Source organism: Marmota monax, unplaced genomic scaffold, assembly GCF_021218885.2.
Source record: "Marmota monax isolate L192 unplaced genomic scaffold, Marmota_monax_Labrador192_F-V1.1 WCK01_AAM20220418_F8-fsc00271, whole genome shotgun sequence".
In the NCBI taxonomy this organism is placed as follows: Eukaryota; Metazoa; Chordata; class Mammalia; order Rodentia; family Sciuridae; genus Marmota; species Marmota monax.
Window position 1 is genome coordinate 255,066 of NW_026694659.1, and position 15,288 is coordinate 270,353.

The 15,288-nt window shown below is 43.5% G+C and overlaps 1 protein-coding gene across 4 annotated transcripts in view; it reads right to left on the bottom strand.

Annotated features, from left to right (window-relative positions):
- Nck2 (NCK adaptor protein 2) overlaps positions 1 to 15,288 on the bottom strand; it is a 144,247-nt gene that overhangs the window by 33,738 nt on the left and 95,221 nt on the right. For 3 of the 4 annotated variants that reach the window (XM_046423300.2, XM_046423301.2, XM_046423302.2), the window contains exon 3: positions 10,264 to 10,505. In XM_046423300.2, the coding sequence (XP_046279256.1) occupies positions 10,264 to 10,489 (226 nt within the window). In that variant the 5' untranslated portion in view covers positions 10,490 to 10,505. The remainder of the gene's footprint in view (positions 1 to 10,263; positions 10,506 to 15,288) is intronic. The other variant, XM_046423303.2, reaches the window with a different exon arrangement.

The window sequence follows — 15,288 nt, forward strand, 5'->3', positions numbered from 1 at the left end:
GAATCCCCAATTCCTGAGACTAAACAACAGGGGTTGAAGTCTGCCCAATCTGGGTTCAAGTTTCAACCCCCTCACATACTGTGCTATGTTCCTGGGTACATTACTTAATTCTCGAGTCTCAATTTTATTACATGAAAGCAAGGTTACTATTATGTGCCTTTTAGAGTTATAGTGAAGAAGTGTGTGGGTGGGAACCTGGAGCAGTGTCTGATACAAATTCAGTGCTCAGAAGGAACAGATTCTTGCTGTCCATTTATTGGGAAATGCATGCAAACCCCATTGGGGGATTTGGCCAGGGCTTTTCTGCTTGTAGGAGCTTTTGCTTTGTTTTGGGGTGGGGGCCCACATACTCCTTGGTGAGGACACAGATGTTATCTTCAGGTCTCTCGTGGGCCTTCATGCAGGGGAGGCAGCACGGATGGCTTTTGACCAACCAGCTCTTCCCTCCTGTCTGGCTCTTCATAGTAGTATGACACTATGGATATTAACTGTGTCCAAAGTCATCCATTTGCAAAGAAAAGGGGAAGGGTAAGATCTTAGGTAGAAGTCACAGATCTTTCCTAAAAGTTCACAAATTCTCAGTTTGGTAGGCCAAAGTTGTGTCCAAAGGGGACAGGAAAATACCCAGAAGTGGACAGAAGGCCTGAGGTCACTCCTCAAGATAAGAGGAAGGCATTGCCTCAGAAATGCCAGGTCTTTGCAGCAGTTGATAGGTAACATCATTTCCATGTTCACATTACCATGTTGTCATTTCCATCATTTACAAAAATAAAACTTCTGAACCAACAGAAGTATGTACCATGGTTTTAATGTGTTCCCCAAACTCATGTGTTGGAAACTTAATCCCCAATGTAACAGTGAGGCAAGGTGGGACCTCCAGGTGATCAGGCCACGGGATGCTGCCCTCATCAATGGCCAATGAGCATTGCCCTCATCAATGGACTAGTGTGCTAACTGGAGTGGATCAGTTACCATGAGCATGTGCCCGTTACAAAAGCAGCTCCCTCTTGGCTCTCTGGTGCTCACTCTCCTGCCCTTCTGCCTTCCACCATGAGATGAAGTACAGGAAGGCTCTCGCCAGATACCACCCCACATTCTAGGAGTTCTCCACGTCCACAGCTGTGAAGAACAAGTTTCTTTCTTTCTCTTCTTCTTCTTCTTTTTTTAACAAATTGCCCAGTCTGTGGTATACTAAGACAGGATGTTAGAACAACAATGGGAATTTTGCGTCCCCTGAGCTTGAGATCCAGACCTGCAGCTTCCTGCTCGTCATGTCCACTGGTGTCCTGCCCTCAGTTCAAACTCACAGGAGACCTGTTCTCCTGGCTAGTTTCTCTTCCTGCTTCCCTAATTCTCTTAGTCTTTCTGCTGTTTGTTCAAGAGCAAAATGCTTGAGTCATCTGTGACTGATCCTTCTACATGTCCCATACTCAATCAACACAGTGTCCCAGGGCTTTCCTTCAAAAATCCCCTCTTCTCTGTCACCCTCCATTCCCACTGCTGAGCTCAGGGCTGAAGATGTCATCCCTGAGTGATTCTGAAGACTCATCCCCAGCCTCTGCTGATCGGCTCAGTCCCAGACTGAAGGCCAGGCTCAGGATGCCCACCACACAATGCCAGGGTCATCTCTACTAGCCAAGTAGAAACCCTTTGGGATTCCCTTTTCAAATGGAATCAAGTCTACTGGCCAGGGCTCATGCCATTCAGGGTGCCCCAAACACTGAGGCCTCCCCAGGGCTCCCACTAATCGAGTCCACTGGCTCACTTAGTATCTTCCACACACCCTGCCATGTGGATGGACAGCAGGTGCCCAGGCTGAGGCTCCCCTTGTCAGCCAACCCCAACTCTGTGAGCTTTGACCCTGTCCAGAGTCATGCTTTACATGAATGACCTCCCTTAATTTTCAAAACAGAGACAAGCAGTCACTTTGCCCATTTCATAGATCATGCAAATGAGGCTTAGAGCTCAACACCTTACCCAAAGTCAATCAACCGGCAGGTGACAAAATGCTAGTTGAATGCAGGTATTCTACACTCTAGAGTCCTCATAACCACTAGGTCATGCTGCTTTCTGAACATATAGGTGCCACACTAAGCTGTTCAGTCCTAGCATCCACTGAGATAGGCAGCGACAGTTGTACAGTTTGAATGAGGACTACTTTGTGCCAGTATTATTTCCCCAATTATATCACAAGTTCAGATAGTCAGGGACAAGACCTTAATCTCCTTTCATATCCCAACCAGACAAAATAATACCAGATCAGGCCCCCATGTCTGATCCAAACATAACCTGTCACACTGGTGACCCCTACATAATGCTTGCACCCCATTTCAAAGTCTTTAGTTATTGTTTTAAAGGTCACTCAGCAGGAAAGGCAGTGGCTTAGGAGGGATTTCAAGAGGACAGGGAGAAGAATAATCAACCCGAACTCAGACTTGGCTTCCACAATAACCAGGCTGTGGCATTCACTACCCACATTTCAGTTCTGACCTGAACAGTTCTGCCCTTGTTCAGACCCGTGAGAACATTTATGATCACAATGACAGATCCACAGTCCTAGAATGCCAAAATGAGAACTCCCTGACCTCTCTCTGCAACCACAGAAGGCTGGGAGCCCAGGAGCTCCCCCAGTGACCCCTACCCTACCTCTGTTAAAACCAAGTGCACAGATGGAACTGGCTCAGAACAGTCTGCGTGGGTCCAGCAAGAAGCAAGGATTTCCTCACTTGCAGCCTGGAGATGTGGAGAGAAGCGTTCAATAATTAGAGAAAATCCTGAGTCAGGTAGTGGGGAACCACTCTGAGGAAGAATCAGCTGGACACACTGATATTTGGTGTTTTTCTCACATTTTAGGTCCAATAGCAGCAGATACTCAAGGATACTCTCTGATCTCTCAAAAGCTTATACCAAACTTAAGACACTGCAGCACTGTAAATGTCCCGAGAGAGCTGGAAGTCCAGGTCACAATACCTCCTGGGCTATGAGCTTTCTTTATGTCCTGGGGGGGATCTCTAAGTCACTCCTTGGTGTATCCATGTTTTAATGCAGAGAAGGGGTATAAGAACAGTGCAAAGAACGTGACTTTCCCTGACCCATTTGAGATTAAGCTGGTGAGACTACTCATGCCACCCCATGTCATCCCTGAGTGATTCTGAAGACTCATCCCCAGCCTCTGCCCAGAATCATACTGAGCAGGACATTCACTGAGCAAGGACATTCACTGGACCTGGGAATTCTACACTGATACATTATCACCACCCACGTTTTACAAATTGGGTTTGAGCTTCTCCTCTAAAATGAGGAACGTGGCACTGCAGCGTTCTACAAGTGCTGCCTCTGGAACAGTCTCCCATCAAATGCACAGCGAGGCCCGCCCTCTAATCTAGACGGCCAACTTGGTGTAGAAAAGTTTCAGATTGGAACTGAAGTTCTCTCTGGGCCTCCTAACTGCAAATGTTGAGATCTTACGGTGGCCACACAGCCACTCTCAGGCTAAATTTTCTCATCTGTAATTAGCAATGCTATCAAGGCAAGACCGGGGTAGTATCACCTACTTTTATATGAACAATATATGAACGATATTTTCACAAATTCATGTACAATGTAATGAAAAGCATTTTACTTAACAATTCTGCGAACCTATACCTTTTGATCTGAGTCACACTGGTGTGCTTAGTATGAAACACAGGCTCGAGAGCCCCTTCCCACTGCCTGACATCCCCAAATCCTTCCTAGATGAAATTCTGGAGTCTTTATTGTTGATATGAAAAATGCATGAAAGGGTAAGCTGCCAGGTGAAGGGCAAAGTTCTGTATGAATTCCACGCTGTCGCTCTTACTATGTTTATCTAATGCAGGCGAGGGCTGCCTGCAGCTAGTGAGCTGGGCAGAGCTTGTCTCCTATTCCATCCTACGGCCCTGCCACTCTGGTTCCTGCCTACTACTTTCTATAGCCAGAGCCCTGAATCAGAAAATTCCAGACCAGTCTGATCTTAAGACGAACTGAGGAGTATGACTAAAGCACTCAGAGTAAGTGCCTTTTGTGAAAAACGGGTATGCTTTAAAATGAGAGAAAAATAAATGGCACCAACAGCTGTACAGCTTTAAGTCAGTGGCCACATGAGGACAGAAAGTGCTTTGCCTCTGGGCTCAGCACCCAGTCCCATGCTGGGCATTCTTCCCCAGAGGGTTGCTCAGGACCAGGCTTAACAGTCACACTTCCTTTGACCAATACATGAAGTTAAATGTATACGTGAAGGGCAAAGTTCCTTCAAGACTAAGTGATCGTAATGCTTAAAAACGCTCTAAGGATATCTATTGTTAAAACTAGGCAGGTTCAGTCTGGGCTAGTGCTTAGTGTAGAGCATGTGCACCATGCAAGAGGCCCCATGTTCCATCTTCAAATACACACACGCACAACTAGGCAGGTGTTTATTTTTTATATAAATGGGGAATTCATTTATTAGTCTGCCCCAAATCTAAAATCAGACTTGATAAAGGTACAAAAAGTCACTATGAATGCAATTCTAATTGCTCTCTTCTCCCTAACAGAGGCATACGTCTCCTTAGTTTTCATGGAAAACTCATTTAAAAGCGTTCCATGGTTTTCTGTGTACACTGCTCCTGCCTGTGCCTATAGGCTTCCTGCACCAGGACAGACCCTCCTTGGCCACTTGGCCCACAATCCCTCATTCCTCCAGAGAGCAACAACAAAGCCCTGAGCATGTCTCATAAGTCAAAGGGCAGAGAATCGTCAAGCGGGTTGAGAGAGGCAAGCATCCTGGTAAATGTCACCTTGCCCCCAATGCACAAGCAGGCAGCAGGAGTCAATCTACACTCCTCCTCTCCTAAGAGCTCCTCACATGGTGCCTATCCTCTGGCCAAATTACCCACTCACTCCTCTACCTGTCCTGCTTTACGCCTGGGTTTCCTGTCTGGACCAGTGGATGCTTGTCTCCTGGCCCTCCACTTTTTTTCATTCCTAGTTCCTCTTCAGCCCTGCAAAGGATCTGGAATGCCTCTGCACAAATCCGGCTCAGCTCCTATACACAGCCCCCAGGGATTGCTTGCATAGTCCTGGCTACCCAATAGGCCTCGTCAGCTACTTCCCTGCTGTGAACTTTATGCTCTAGCAACATTCTGCTGCTCTATTCTGAGACACACAGAGCCTCACAGACTCCTGAGCAGCTCCTCAAGAGCAGAGCCCCTGAACATCTGACTTGTGAGACAGATGTTGGCACTAGGCAGCCACATTCAATAATGATTCACTTCCTGAAAGACATCTTCCCTGCTCAGCAGTCTCTGAGCCCTCCTAGAGTCTGGGTTTGGAAACTTCCTTCTGTATAGGATTTCCCTGCAGTTGTGGGTTCTGTCCCTCCTCTGCCTCCATTAGACTTAACATAGCAGCCATCCTACTGTGAACCTCTTTTTCGAGAGAGAAAGTGTGTGTGGGCATGTGTGTGTTCATTTCTTCCCTCTTCCCAACAAAAAGGCAACTTGAACCGCCTTATCTTGTGGTGGTGTTTTGAACTGATACTCTCCTGAAGCAAGTTTCTTAAAAACAGAAGAAATGCAGCTACAGATATAAGCATATAGCTTATGTATTCAGTCAGGAGGTGTGTCCACGAACCTGCCAGGTGGATCCAAGGGCAGAGCAACACCACCACTGAGAGACCCTTGTGCCCCCTCAGGCACAACCTTCCTCCCCTCAGAGCAGAGTAATCTTGACTTTAATACCAAGGATTTGCTGTAGCTATTTTTGGACTTCCTATCATGGAATCAAACAGCTGTACTCCTTTGCATTTTTGATCAGTTCAATGCCAAAGTCAAACCCAACCTCTGATAACTGTATCAACTTCTCCCACAGAAACTGCCCGATTCTGGGTCCAAAAGCGAAGCTCAAACCAGTACAAAGGCTATTTTTTAAAAGTGGGCAACCACTAGGGTGCCCGTCTCAGCAGCCTGTCTGTGCTCCAGGGTCTGGCTTGGAATCACTGGGGTGGGAGTTCTGGGGGGCTTCTATTGGCCTTATTGATGGTCACGTTGGAGTAGATGCTAGACCAGCAACCACCAGAGAAGGTCAGTTTTGGCTACAGACATCAAAGAGGTGTTGAGCAGTGGGCATGTGTGCTTCTGAGCAAACCCTCCCGAGGAAGATACCATTAGCTTATAAATGGAACTGGAACTTCCTGGTTATGGTCATTCCCAGGAACCCAAGTGAGCCATTGAAAAGAGAATTGGCCTTTAGGACTGTGGTGGACTCCAGCTAGTATCAGCTTGATATTAAAAACTGCTGTTCAGTAACTTTCAAGGAAGTCTTTGAAAAATACCTCTCTGGGAGCATCTTTCCACCTCAAAAGATCTGGCATGGTGCTTCTACAACACACAGCTCACAGGATTTTATAAGTTAAGTTGTACTGTCAAGGCCAGCTGGTAGCCTGGGACCGCCCACTGCTGAGCTCAGCCCTATGCAGTCTGCACCCTTCAAGATATCGAGTGGATTCTGCTCACAGAAATTGTTCTTGACAATTGTTCCTTGTCATCTGTGGAAAAGTTCTCTTGACTATTCATGATCATAAGCTGAATATGAGAAGAGATTCAGTGTGCAAATGTTTTGCCTGTATAAAAATAAGAGCTCATATTGTTTTATTCAATGATAAATTATTAAAGGAAAAGAATGTTAATGGTTTTTGTCAGAGAGAGATCTTTTTGTTAAAGGTACTGCTTTTATCAAGTTGCTCTAACAAAGTATTGTAAGTAACAAATTAAGTTCATTACCAACTTCAGCTCAGTCACTGAGTACAAGAGAGCAGGAGGGAGTTGTACAGGGCTGCCATCATCTGCTACTATAACATAACACTGTGACTTTGTGTGTGTGTGTGTGTTTGTGTGTGTAGGGGGGTGTCCAGAGCTTCTTATTCCAAATCATGGGTCTGCCAGGGAAATCCTACCATGGATTTTGGTATCAGTTGGATTCCCATGAAGCAAATGTGGACGACACCATGAGTAGATAATAGAAGCTTGGAGTATGCAGGATGGTTCTCAATGTTGCTTTTATTCCCAATGTATGAGGAGATCATTTCTGCTCTCTGCACAAGTGGTCTATTAAAAAAAAAAAATCACACTGTCATTCTGAGGGTACATTGGTGACAATACTTAAACAGGAATCTGTGAATATTTTAGCTTCAATCTTTGCAAAAGAGATTACTAGGGGGCAAGGGATTTACAGAAAGGTTTCAACCTTCCTTCTTGTCTCAAGCTTTGTGTGGAAGTCAGGGTATGAAGAAAGAAGTCACTCCACATGGGGACTTCGGGTCAGGGGGCCTCCCCTTCCACTTGATCCTGCTTCAAAGAGGACTAATGAAAAACTCATACAGCAATAACAAGTCCCTTGTCATCAACAAATAGCAAGCTTTCGGTGAGCATGATAAAGCCCCCCCAAAAGAGTCACAAACGAGAAACACACTAAATATGGGGCTACTTTTCCCTGATGATGGGGTACTGACCCCAAGGGACTTGAGGCTATAAATATCAATGGATACTAATAAACATAGATGGTCAAAACATAGTTCTGTCTGTATTTTTACAATACATAATGCTTAACACAAATGTTTCCAAAGAACTGTGCGCCTGAAACGAGACAGAAGCCCATAGGACAGCTGTCACTCTAAAAAAGAGATTTGCTCAGCTCAGCCCTAGAGGGCACAATGTGAGCCAAAGGGAGGAAGTTAAAGAAATGCAAAAATTTGATTCTATTTAAGGAAGAGCTTTCTAACAATCTGCGTTCGTTCTCCAAAAATGGAATTGGCTGACTCTAGAAGTCTAAGTGTTCCAGCAGAGCTGGGTGGCCATCTGTCAGGGACAGTGGAGCTGGCCAGCACCAGGCCTGAAGCCGAGCTTGTGAATCCAGTCTGAGAGCCTGGGTGTACATAGGCGTGTTGAACTGATCACATCTCAGGGCAAACTAAACACACTGGGGAGAGGGTGCAGACCCACAGCTTTAATTTGTGAGCTTATCTTTTGTCCTGAGAAACCCAAGAAGGGAAATGATGGGTTGCTCAAAAAGAACTTCCAGATAACCCAGAGGGGCATGCCTTGCCTTATTCTACTGCCTACCAATTTCTTGGCATTTCATGTTTTACTAGGATCCTGAGATTAAAAAAATAAAAGAACAATAAAACAAAATAAGCCAATAATGTCTAGGACCACCAGAGGAAGGTACTTTGTGAGAGGCTAAAATTGGAAAAAATAAATAAAATTAAGCTCTAAACAATCTTAAAGTATTTATCTACTCCTACTGCCATCATTTCTTTACCACAGAGTTAATTAAGAGTCACAAATAGAGCTGGGCTCGGTGGCACACACCTGTAATCCCAATGGCTCGGGAGGCTGAGGCAGGAGGATTGTGAGTTCAAAGCCAGCCGCAGCAAAAGCGAGGCACTAGGCAACTCAGTGAGACCTTGTCTGTAAATAAAATATAAACTAGGGCTGGGGCTGTGGCTCAGTGGTCAAGCCCCCCGAAAAGAGTCACAAATGTGGGAAGAGTGCTTCTTTCATATGCCATGCTTAGGACAAAAAAGAAAAGAAAAAAAAAATGACAAAGGGCAGAGAGTTCATTGGAAAAAAACAGACTCCTAATGAAAAAATGGAATTTCTACACAAGGCTCACAATCTGATGGCCAGTAACCTGGTGTGATTCACACAAAGCTCTCCATCTCACTTCTCTCTCCAAAGCATGAGAAAAACCATAACACAAAAACACTATCCAATAAATGAAGACTTTAAATGATTCTCAACAGAGAGCTCAGACTTTCCAAGATTGCGGAAAATGAAAGATGAACATTTTGCAACACTGATGACATTTGGTGTATCATTTTCTTTTCAATTTTCCCATGTATTCCTTACTATCCCCCTCAAAATGAAGTAAATCCATTTGTTAGAAATAAAAAGAAAGACCTAAATAAATGCTGTACAGGTGATAATACTATTTCAATAGCCAGCCTGTAAGTGATAACCTAGCAGTATCAGTACAACTCTGTACTCATTTAAGGAGGTAACGATGGGTTTTAAAATGTCAGCTCAGATCAGTTATTCTTCAAAAGAGCCCTCACAATTATTTTCTTAGATAACCTGAAGCAATAACTACTGCAAGCAAGTCCAATGTGCACACAAAGGTAAGGTTAGACATCATCCATGTCACACAATGGGAAATGGCAGTTCCCACGTCCTCACCCCAGTGATGGGATTTAGATGTAGTCTGACTACGGCCACCAAGGATCTGTCTTTGAAATTTAATCCGCACAATATGGTATTAGGAGGGTGGAAACTTAATCCTACCATGGTGTTTAGAAGGTGGGACCTTTGAAAGCTGATTAGGATTAGACAGATTCCTTAGGGTGGAGCCCCATGATTGAATCCTGGTGACCTTATAAGACAGACTAGAAAACACACACAAAAAGTGCATGTACACTCACAGGTGCATGTATGCACACATTTCTTGTCTCATGGCATGTGATGTTCTGTGCCAGATCCAGCCTTCAACCTGTACCACAAACTCAGAGCCAAATTAAATCTCTTTTTTTAAAAAATAAAAGTTACATAGCCTCAGGTTATTTCATTATAGTGATATAACACAGACTAACACAGCAGGGGAAGGATGCAGCATGAAGACAGAGAACCAGGTAAGGTGGTAACTGAACTGAGCTCCTGGACCTATCCCACGGACATCACACTGCTACTTGCCTTAGCTGCCCCCTTAAGCAACAGTGCCTGGGACTGTGCCATGAAACACCATCAATCTCCAAGAGGGAGAACACTTCTGCTGTTTCCTTCTCTAGGCCTAAAAGCCAAATGGATGGAATTTTGTAGGACAGAGAAGATGTGATGGAAACAATGACAGAGTCAGCCCTGAGGACACTTTTGGAGGTGGTAATTCCACTTCAGTGTCCTTTGGAATTTTGATGCAGGGAGACAGATACCTGTGCAAGGGTCCAAAGCCCAGAAGTGTCAGTTTACATAACACTCCAAACTCTAAAATCTCCAGGAAATGACACACAACATATTTCTCCATTTTGATCTCTTAGTTCTAATAGATTTCAGAAAAGGCAACTAGGAAGATGTCAACATTTCAAACAAATCTTTTTAAAAAAACAAAATCAAACGATCAGAAAGAGGAAACATCTTCCCTTGAAGTGCACAAGATCTCCTGCTCTCCACTGAGGCAGTGGCTTGGCTGAGATGGGGTTCCCACCCGTGGGCCACTCACCTAGCGTGTCCTTGAGGTTCTTCACCAGGGAGCCCTTCTTCAAGCTGTTCTTGCGCTCCACGTAGTTGGATGGCACGTACCCCGTTCTGTTGGCTGCGTTCCTCACCCGCCACCACGTCTTGGAGTCATCCAACAGCCACAGGCGCTCGTTCTTTTTGATGTCAAGCTCTTGGTCCTGCTGGGCAGTGTAGTCCCACTTGGCTATAACAATGACTTCTTCTGTCATCTTTCATGGAGTCCTTCTGCCAGCAAAACATTTGGAGACACTCATTAGAGGACCACCCGAACACTTTATCCTTTGACCAACTTGAAAAATCAGGCAATGACAGCTCTTATTACAGCTCTGCCACCAGTTTTCTCCAGGATATGGAAGGCCTCAACCTTGAAATGACCTTCTTTCCACAAGCTTTACTATTTTGCTTAAAAAGGCAAGCTTAAAGAAATCCTGCGCTACTGCTTGCTGAACACTGGGAATCCTGCATGTTCCACCAAAACCGAACACAAGCTTGCAAATCACTCTAAATAACAATGTTATTATTAAATGTGCTCACTGAATTAAATAACTCTACCTCCTCATAGCTGATAAGTTCACATTCATTTTCTGGGTACATGCTGAGGTCACGAATGCACTTAATAAATATAACCCACCCAAACTACTCTGAGAAATTAAATTGAAAATGCAGTGTTAAAGCAATGTGGTATCCTGAATTGGATCATGAAACAGAAAAAGGAAAGTGGTGCAAACACTGGTGAAATCTGAATAAAGTCTAGGTAACAGTAATATACCAACGTTAATTTCTTGGTTTTGTCAGTGCAACATAAGTGGAAAAGTTAATATAATGTTAACGTAAGTGGAACATTACAACATTAGTGGAAACTAAACAAAGGGTATACAGGAACGCTCGGTGCTATTTTTACAACTTCCCTGTAAATTATTCTTGAAACACGATGCTCACACAAAATCCTGAGCAGAGATGTTTATGGAAGCCCTATCCATAACTGCCAAAATTTAGAAGTCGTAAAGATGTCCTTCAGCATGTGAATATATATATAAAACTGAGGTATATACTGACAATGGAATACTATTTAGCACTAAATTACAAGCTGTCAAGCCACAAAAAGACATTAAATGTGGGCTGGGGTTGTGGCTCAGTGGTAGAGTGCTTGCCTAGCACACATGAGGCACTGGGTTTTATCCTCAGCACCTCGTAAAAATGAAATAAAGATATTGTGTGTCCACGTGCAACCAAAACCAAAAAATAAATATTTAAAAATAAAAGACAGTAAATGCTTTTCACTAGGTGAAGGATGCCAATCTGTGAAGCCTGCATACTAGATGATTCTGACAGGCTTTCACGGATCACACTGTGGTCAGGCTCCTCTGAATCTTTTTCCCAATAGGCCTTGACTTTTATATATTTATATCTATATTTGTATCACCCAGTGTTAGCAAGAATCCTGCTGAGCTGATCTTCACAGAACCTCCCACCTTCACTTTCTGATCAGGATCTTCATCTTCCCCCTTTCTCCATATGATGTCTGATTGCCCTGGCCTGTTTCAGCAAGAATTCTTTTAGGTCCATTAAGCCAGAACCCCACCTTTCCCACAAAGTTTCCTCTTAGTAATTTTCTTGCCCCTTTAACCATACGTGCTCAACTTTTCCTGTTTTGGTTATATATATATATATATATTAGTTGTGGATGGAAACAATATCTTTATTTATTTTTATGTGGTGCTGAGGATCAAACCCTGTGCCTCATACGTGTGAGGCAAGTGCTCTACCCTACTGAGCTACATCCCCAGGCCTTTTCGTGGTTTTTATTAGAGTTGAACCCAATCTCTTTCCTCAATGCAAAATTCCACTGTGTTGTCATCATAAATAAAGTCTGCCTTACAGTCCTTTAACAAATGTCATGAATAGCAATTCCAACTATATGACATTCTGAAAAAGGCAAATCTCTGGAGACAGTAGGAAGATCAGTGGTTACCAGGGTTGGGGGAGGGGGTGAGTAGGCAAAGACAGAGAATTCTTAGGGCAGTGAAACTACTCTATTTAACACTATAAGAGTGGACATATGTCACTATGCATTTGTCAAGACATAAGATATCCAACACCAAAAGTGAACATAATATGAAAGTACTCCAAAATTAAGGCAATAAAAATACTATGTATCTAGTAAAGTCAATATGGGAAGCAATAAATACCAAAAATATGTCAGAATAAATTAAATGAATATATTTTCAGCAACTTCATGTGTTAGGTAAAAGATGGGTGAGTGTTCTTTCAAGAGAAAAAAAATCAATATTCAGTCCTTCCACTGTCTAGACAGTTCCCAAAACTTAGGAAGGAAGGAATAAAGAAAAGATGCTCAATAAACCTCATTTCCTCCTCAATGAGTTCTCACTGTCTTATAGGGTCGAGCTCAGGATTATGGAGGGAACCTATGATACTACCATTTTTAAATGATATGACACTGTACTAAAGACATTTATAAATAACATATAATCTCTTTCATAGGTCAACTTCCAAATTTGGAGATAACAAACTTTTTGGGAAAGAGAAAGGTAAATCTTACACATATGTACATAATATCCAAGAGGGCAGTTTATACAACACTTATGTCTAAACCAGAGACACTTTTGTTATCTATGCTTCTTAATTACACAATTTCTAAAATAGTTTTTGACAATAACAGCCCATCACATGAAACCAATCATAATCTAGGCAACAAAGGCTATCAAAAAATTTTTTTCTACATGATCAGCAAATAAGGAGTTGCTTGGGACAATCCAATTCAATGCATACTGTACGTCACATAGGAACATAAAATATAGCATTGCCTGACCTCTACCACCAGCCAATCAGAACCTTCCAAGTGATTGTCAGGCTTTAGAAGGTGAAAACCAAGTTCACTGGACTCAAGTTTGCATCGCAGGGGTCACACTGCCAGTGGCAATGGGGGAGGAATGTTCCTTTGGTTTAGGAAAACTCAGAAAATGATGTTTCAACTTGTTTAATTCTGAGAACACTGCACACCTGCAGTTTGAAGTCAGAGAGGTGCCGTCTTGTAAGAGACTGAGGATCTCAGGGATTTAGTAACTTGTGCAAGGACAGAGCCAGGGTTGGAGCCCAGGTCTGCTGCTCCCAGATCTGTGGGAAGGAGCTCGCCTCTGGGGGTGGGGGGCTGGGAGGCCTAAAGTCCCGTCTGTACAGCAGGCTTATTCCCACCCAGGAAATCTAAGATTCTAGGACACTTGGGAATGACCCTAACCCTAACCCTAGCATCTAGGGACTGTTCCTTGGCCCTCGCAGCGGGATCTAACCCTATTCTTATTAATGAATAATGGCCTCTTAGCAATAAAAAATGGCTTCCGAGACCAGCCAATCAACAACCGCCTCACTCTAGAAGTCCACCAATCAATGATGGCCTAACTCCAGTGAGGGCGCTTTGGTGAACGAGCCAATCAACAACTGCCTTACTACAATGCCCCCGAACGCCAGCCAATCGAAGACAGCCCCACTGGTATAACTGCGTTTGCCCCTGGAAGCCGTGCTCCCCCAAATCCATGGCGAACCCAGCTCTCTGCATAGGAGGCCGACTTGGTGGTCCTGCTTTCTGCAGTTAACTAGTGGAACCGATCCAATTGGTTCCTTGTTCTGATTCTGAGCTGTAGCCGTGCACAGATAAAATAAAATTAAAACCAATCTTTTCTGTATGCCTGTAGATAACTACTCTTTCAGCTCTTTGCCAACATGGCTTGGAAAGGCTGGCTGGAAGCCCATTCTGGAGGGTCTTGCATGCTGGACAAGAGTGGAAGTCCCCCTGAAACTTCAGGTTGGTATTTCTTAGAAATCCAACGGGAAAAACATGGTATTTTTGGTCAAGAATAAATTGCTATGGCATAAGATAGGCTGCACCAGAACAGGAAGCAACTGGATATGAGTCACTATTCATAATAAAATAGACATGCAAACGGACTTAGATCTCCAATATGGATAAGCCCCAACAGGGTAAAAAAAAAAAAAAAAAAAGGTCTGAAATGTACATTCTAAAAACTACTTAACGTTTAAATCAAGAGACAGTAAGGATAGACTCATAGGGGTCAAATCCAAAGCCTAATGTATGGTTCTCTGGTTCTCTCTCCAACTTATTCAGGTCAAGACAATTTAATTTTTGCCTTCATTAACTACAACTAGTTTATCACGGGGGTCTAGCTCCCAGAGAGAAGAGCCAACAAATCTGATGTTCTATAGCTAGATCACATCTTTTATGTCAGGTGACTGTGCTAGAACAGAGCTTGGCAAAAAACCCAAGTTATGCTGAAACAAATCAGCTCTTGGAGAATCTTACAAACGAGGCTGCTTTTTCAAGTCTTCAATGGAAGAAGTTTTAAAACAAACAGAATAAAACATAACATTTTCAGCTCAACAGTTTTCACTACCCCCTGAAATAACACTGATCCTATTTTAGGACCCTATTTTCTTTCTAAAAGCAATCCCATTAGCTGTATCTTATGGATTATATATTTCTCATAACAGCCAGTTCTTGGCACAACACCCCTAAGTGGTCACAGATACTTTTAACAACATCAAGGGTCCAAGCTAAACTGCTTGGTCATAAAGGCAAACAGAAGAGGAGTCAGGGATCTGAGATTCTAAACTTAACTGCACTGTGAGTCCACCTTGGACATGAGCTTATTTTGTAAGAGGGAATAGCAATACTTGCCCAAAAAGGTACACAAGATGCTGGGGAAAGCAGGACAATGTGTTTAGGACAGTGGGGCTATATGTTCAACAGGCAAGGGCTGGTGTCCTGCTTAGCCCAGCTGCCTCTCCTACCAGGTGGCATAATAATGACTCACTCAAGAGCTTCTAAAGAAAGTCCTGAGCTTGCTATTAGGCACAGAAGAGCCTCAAGAATGGCAACTGCAGTCAATGAGACACTCTGGGAAAAAGAAAAAAACAAAAAACAAAAAACCCAGGGTAATTCCTACACGTAAGGTTGGGGTTGCATTCTGTGTAA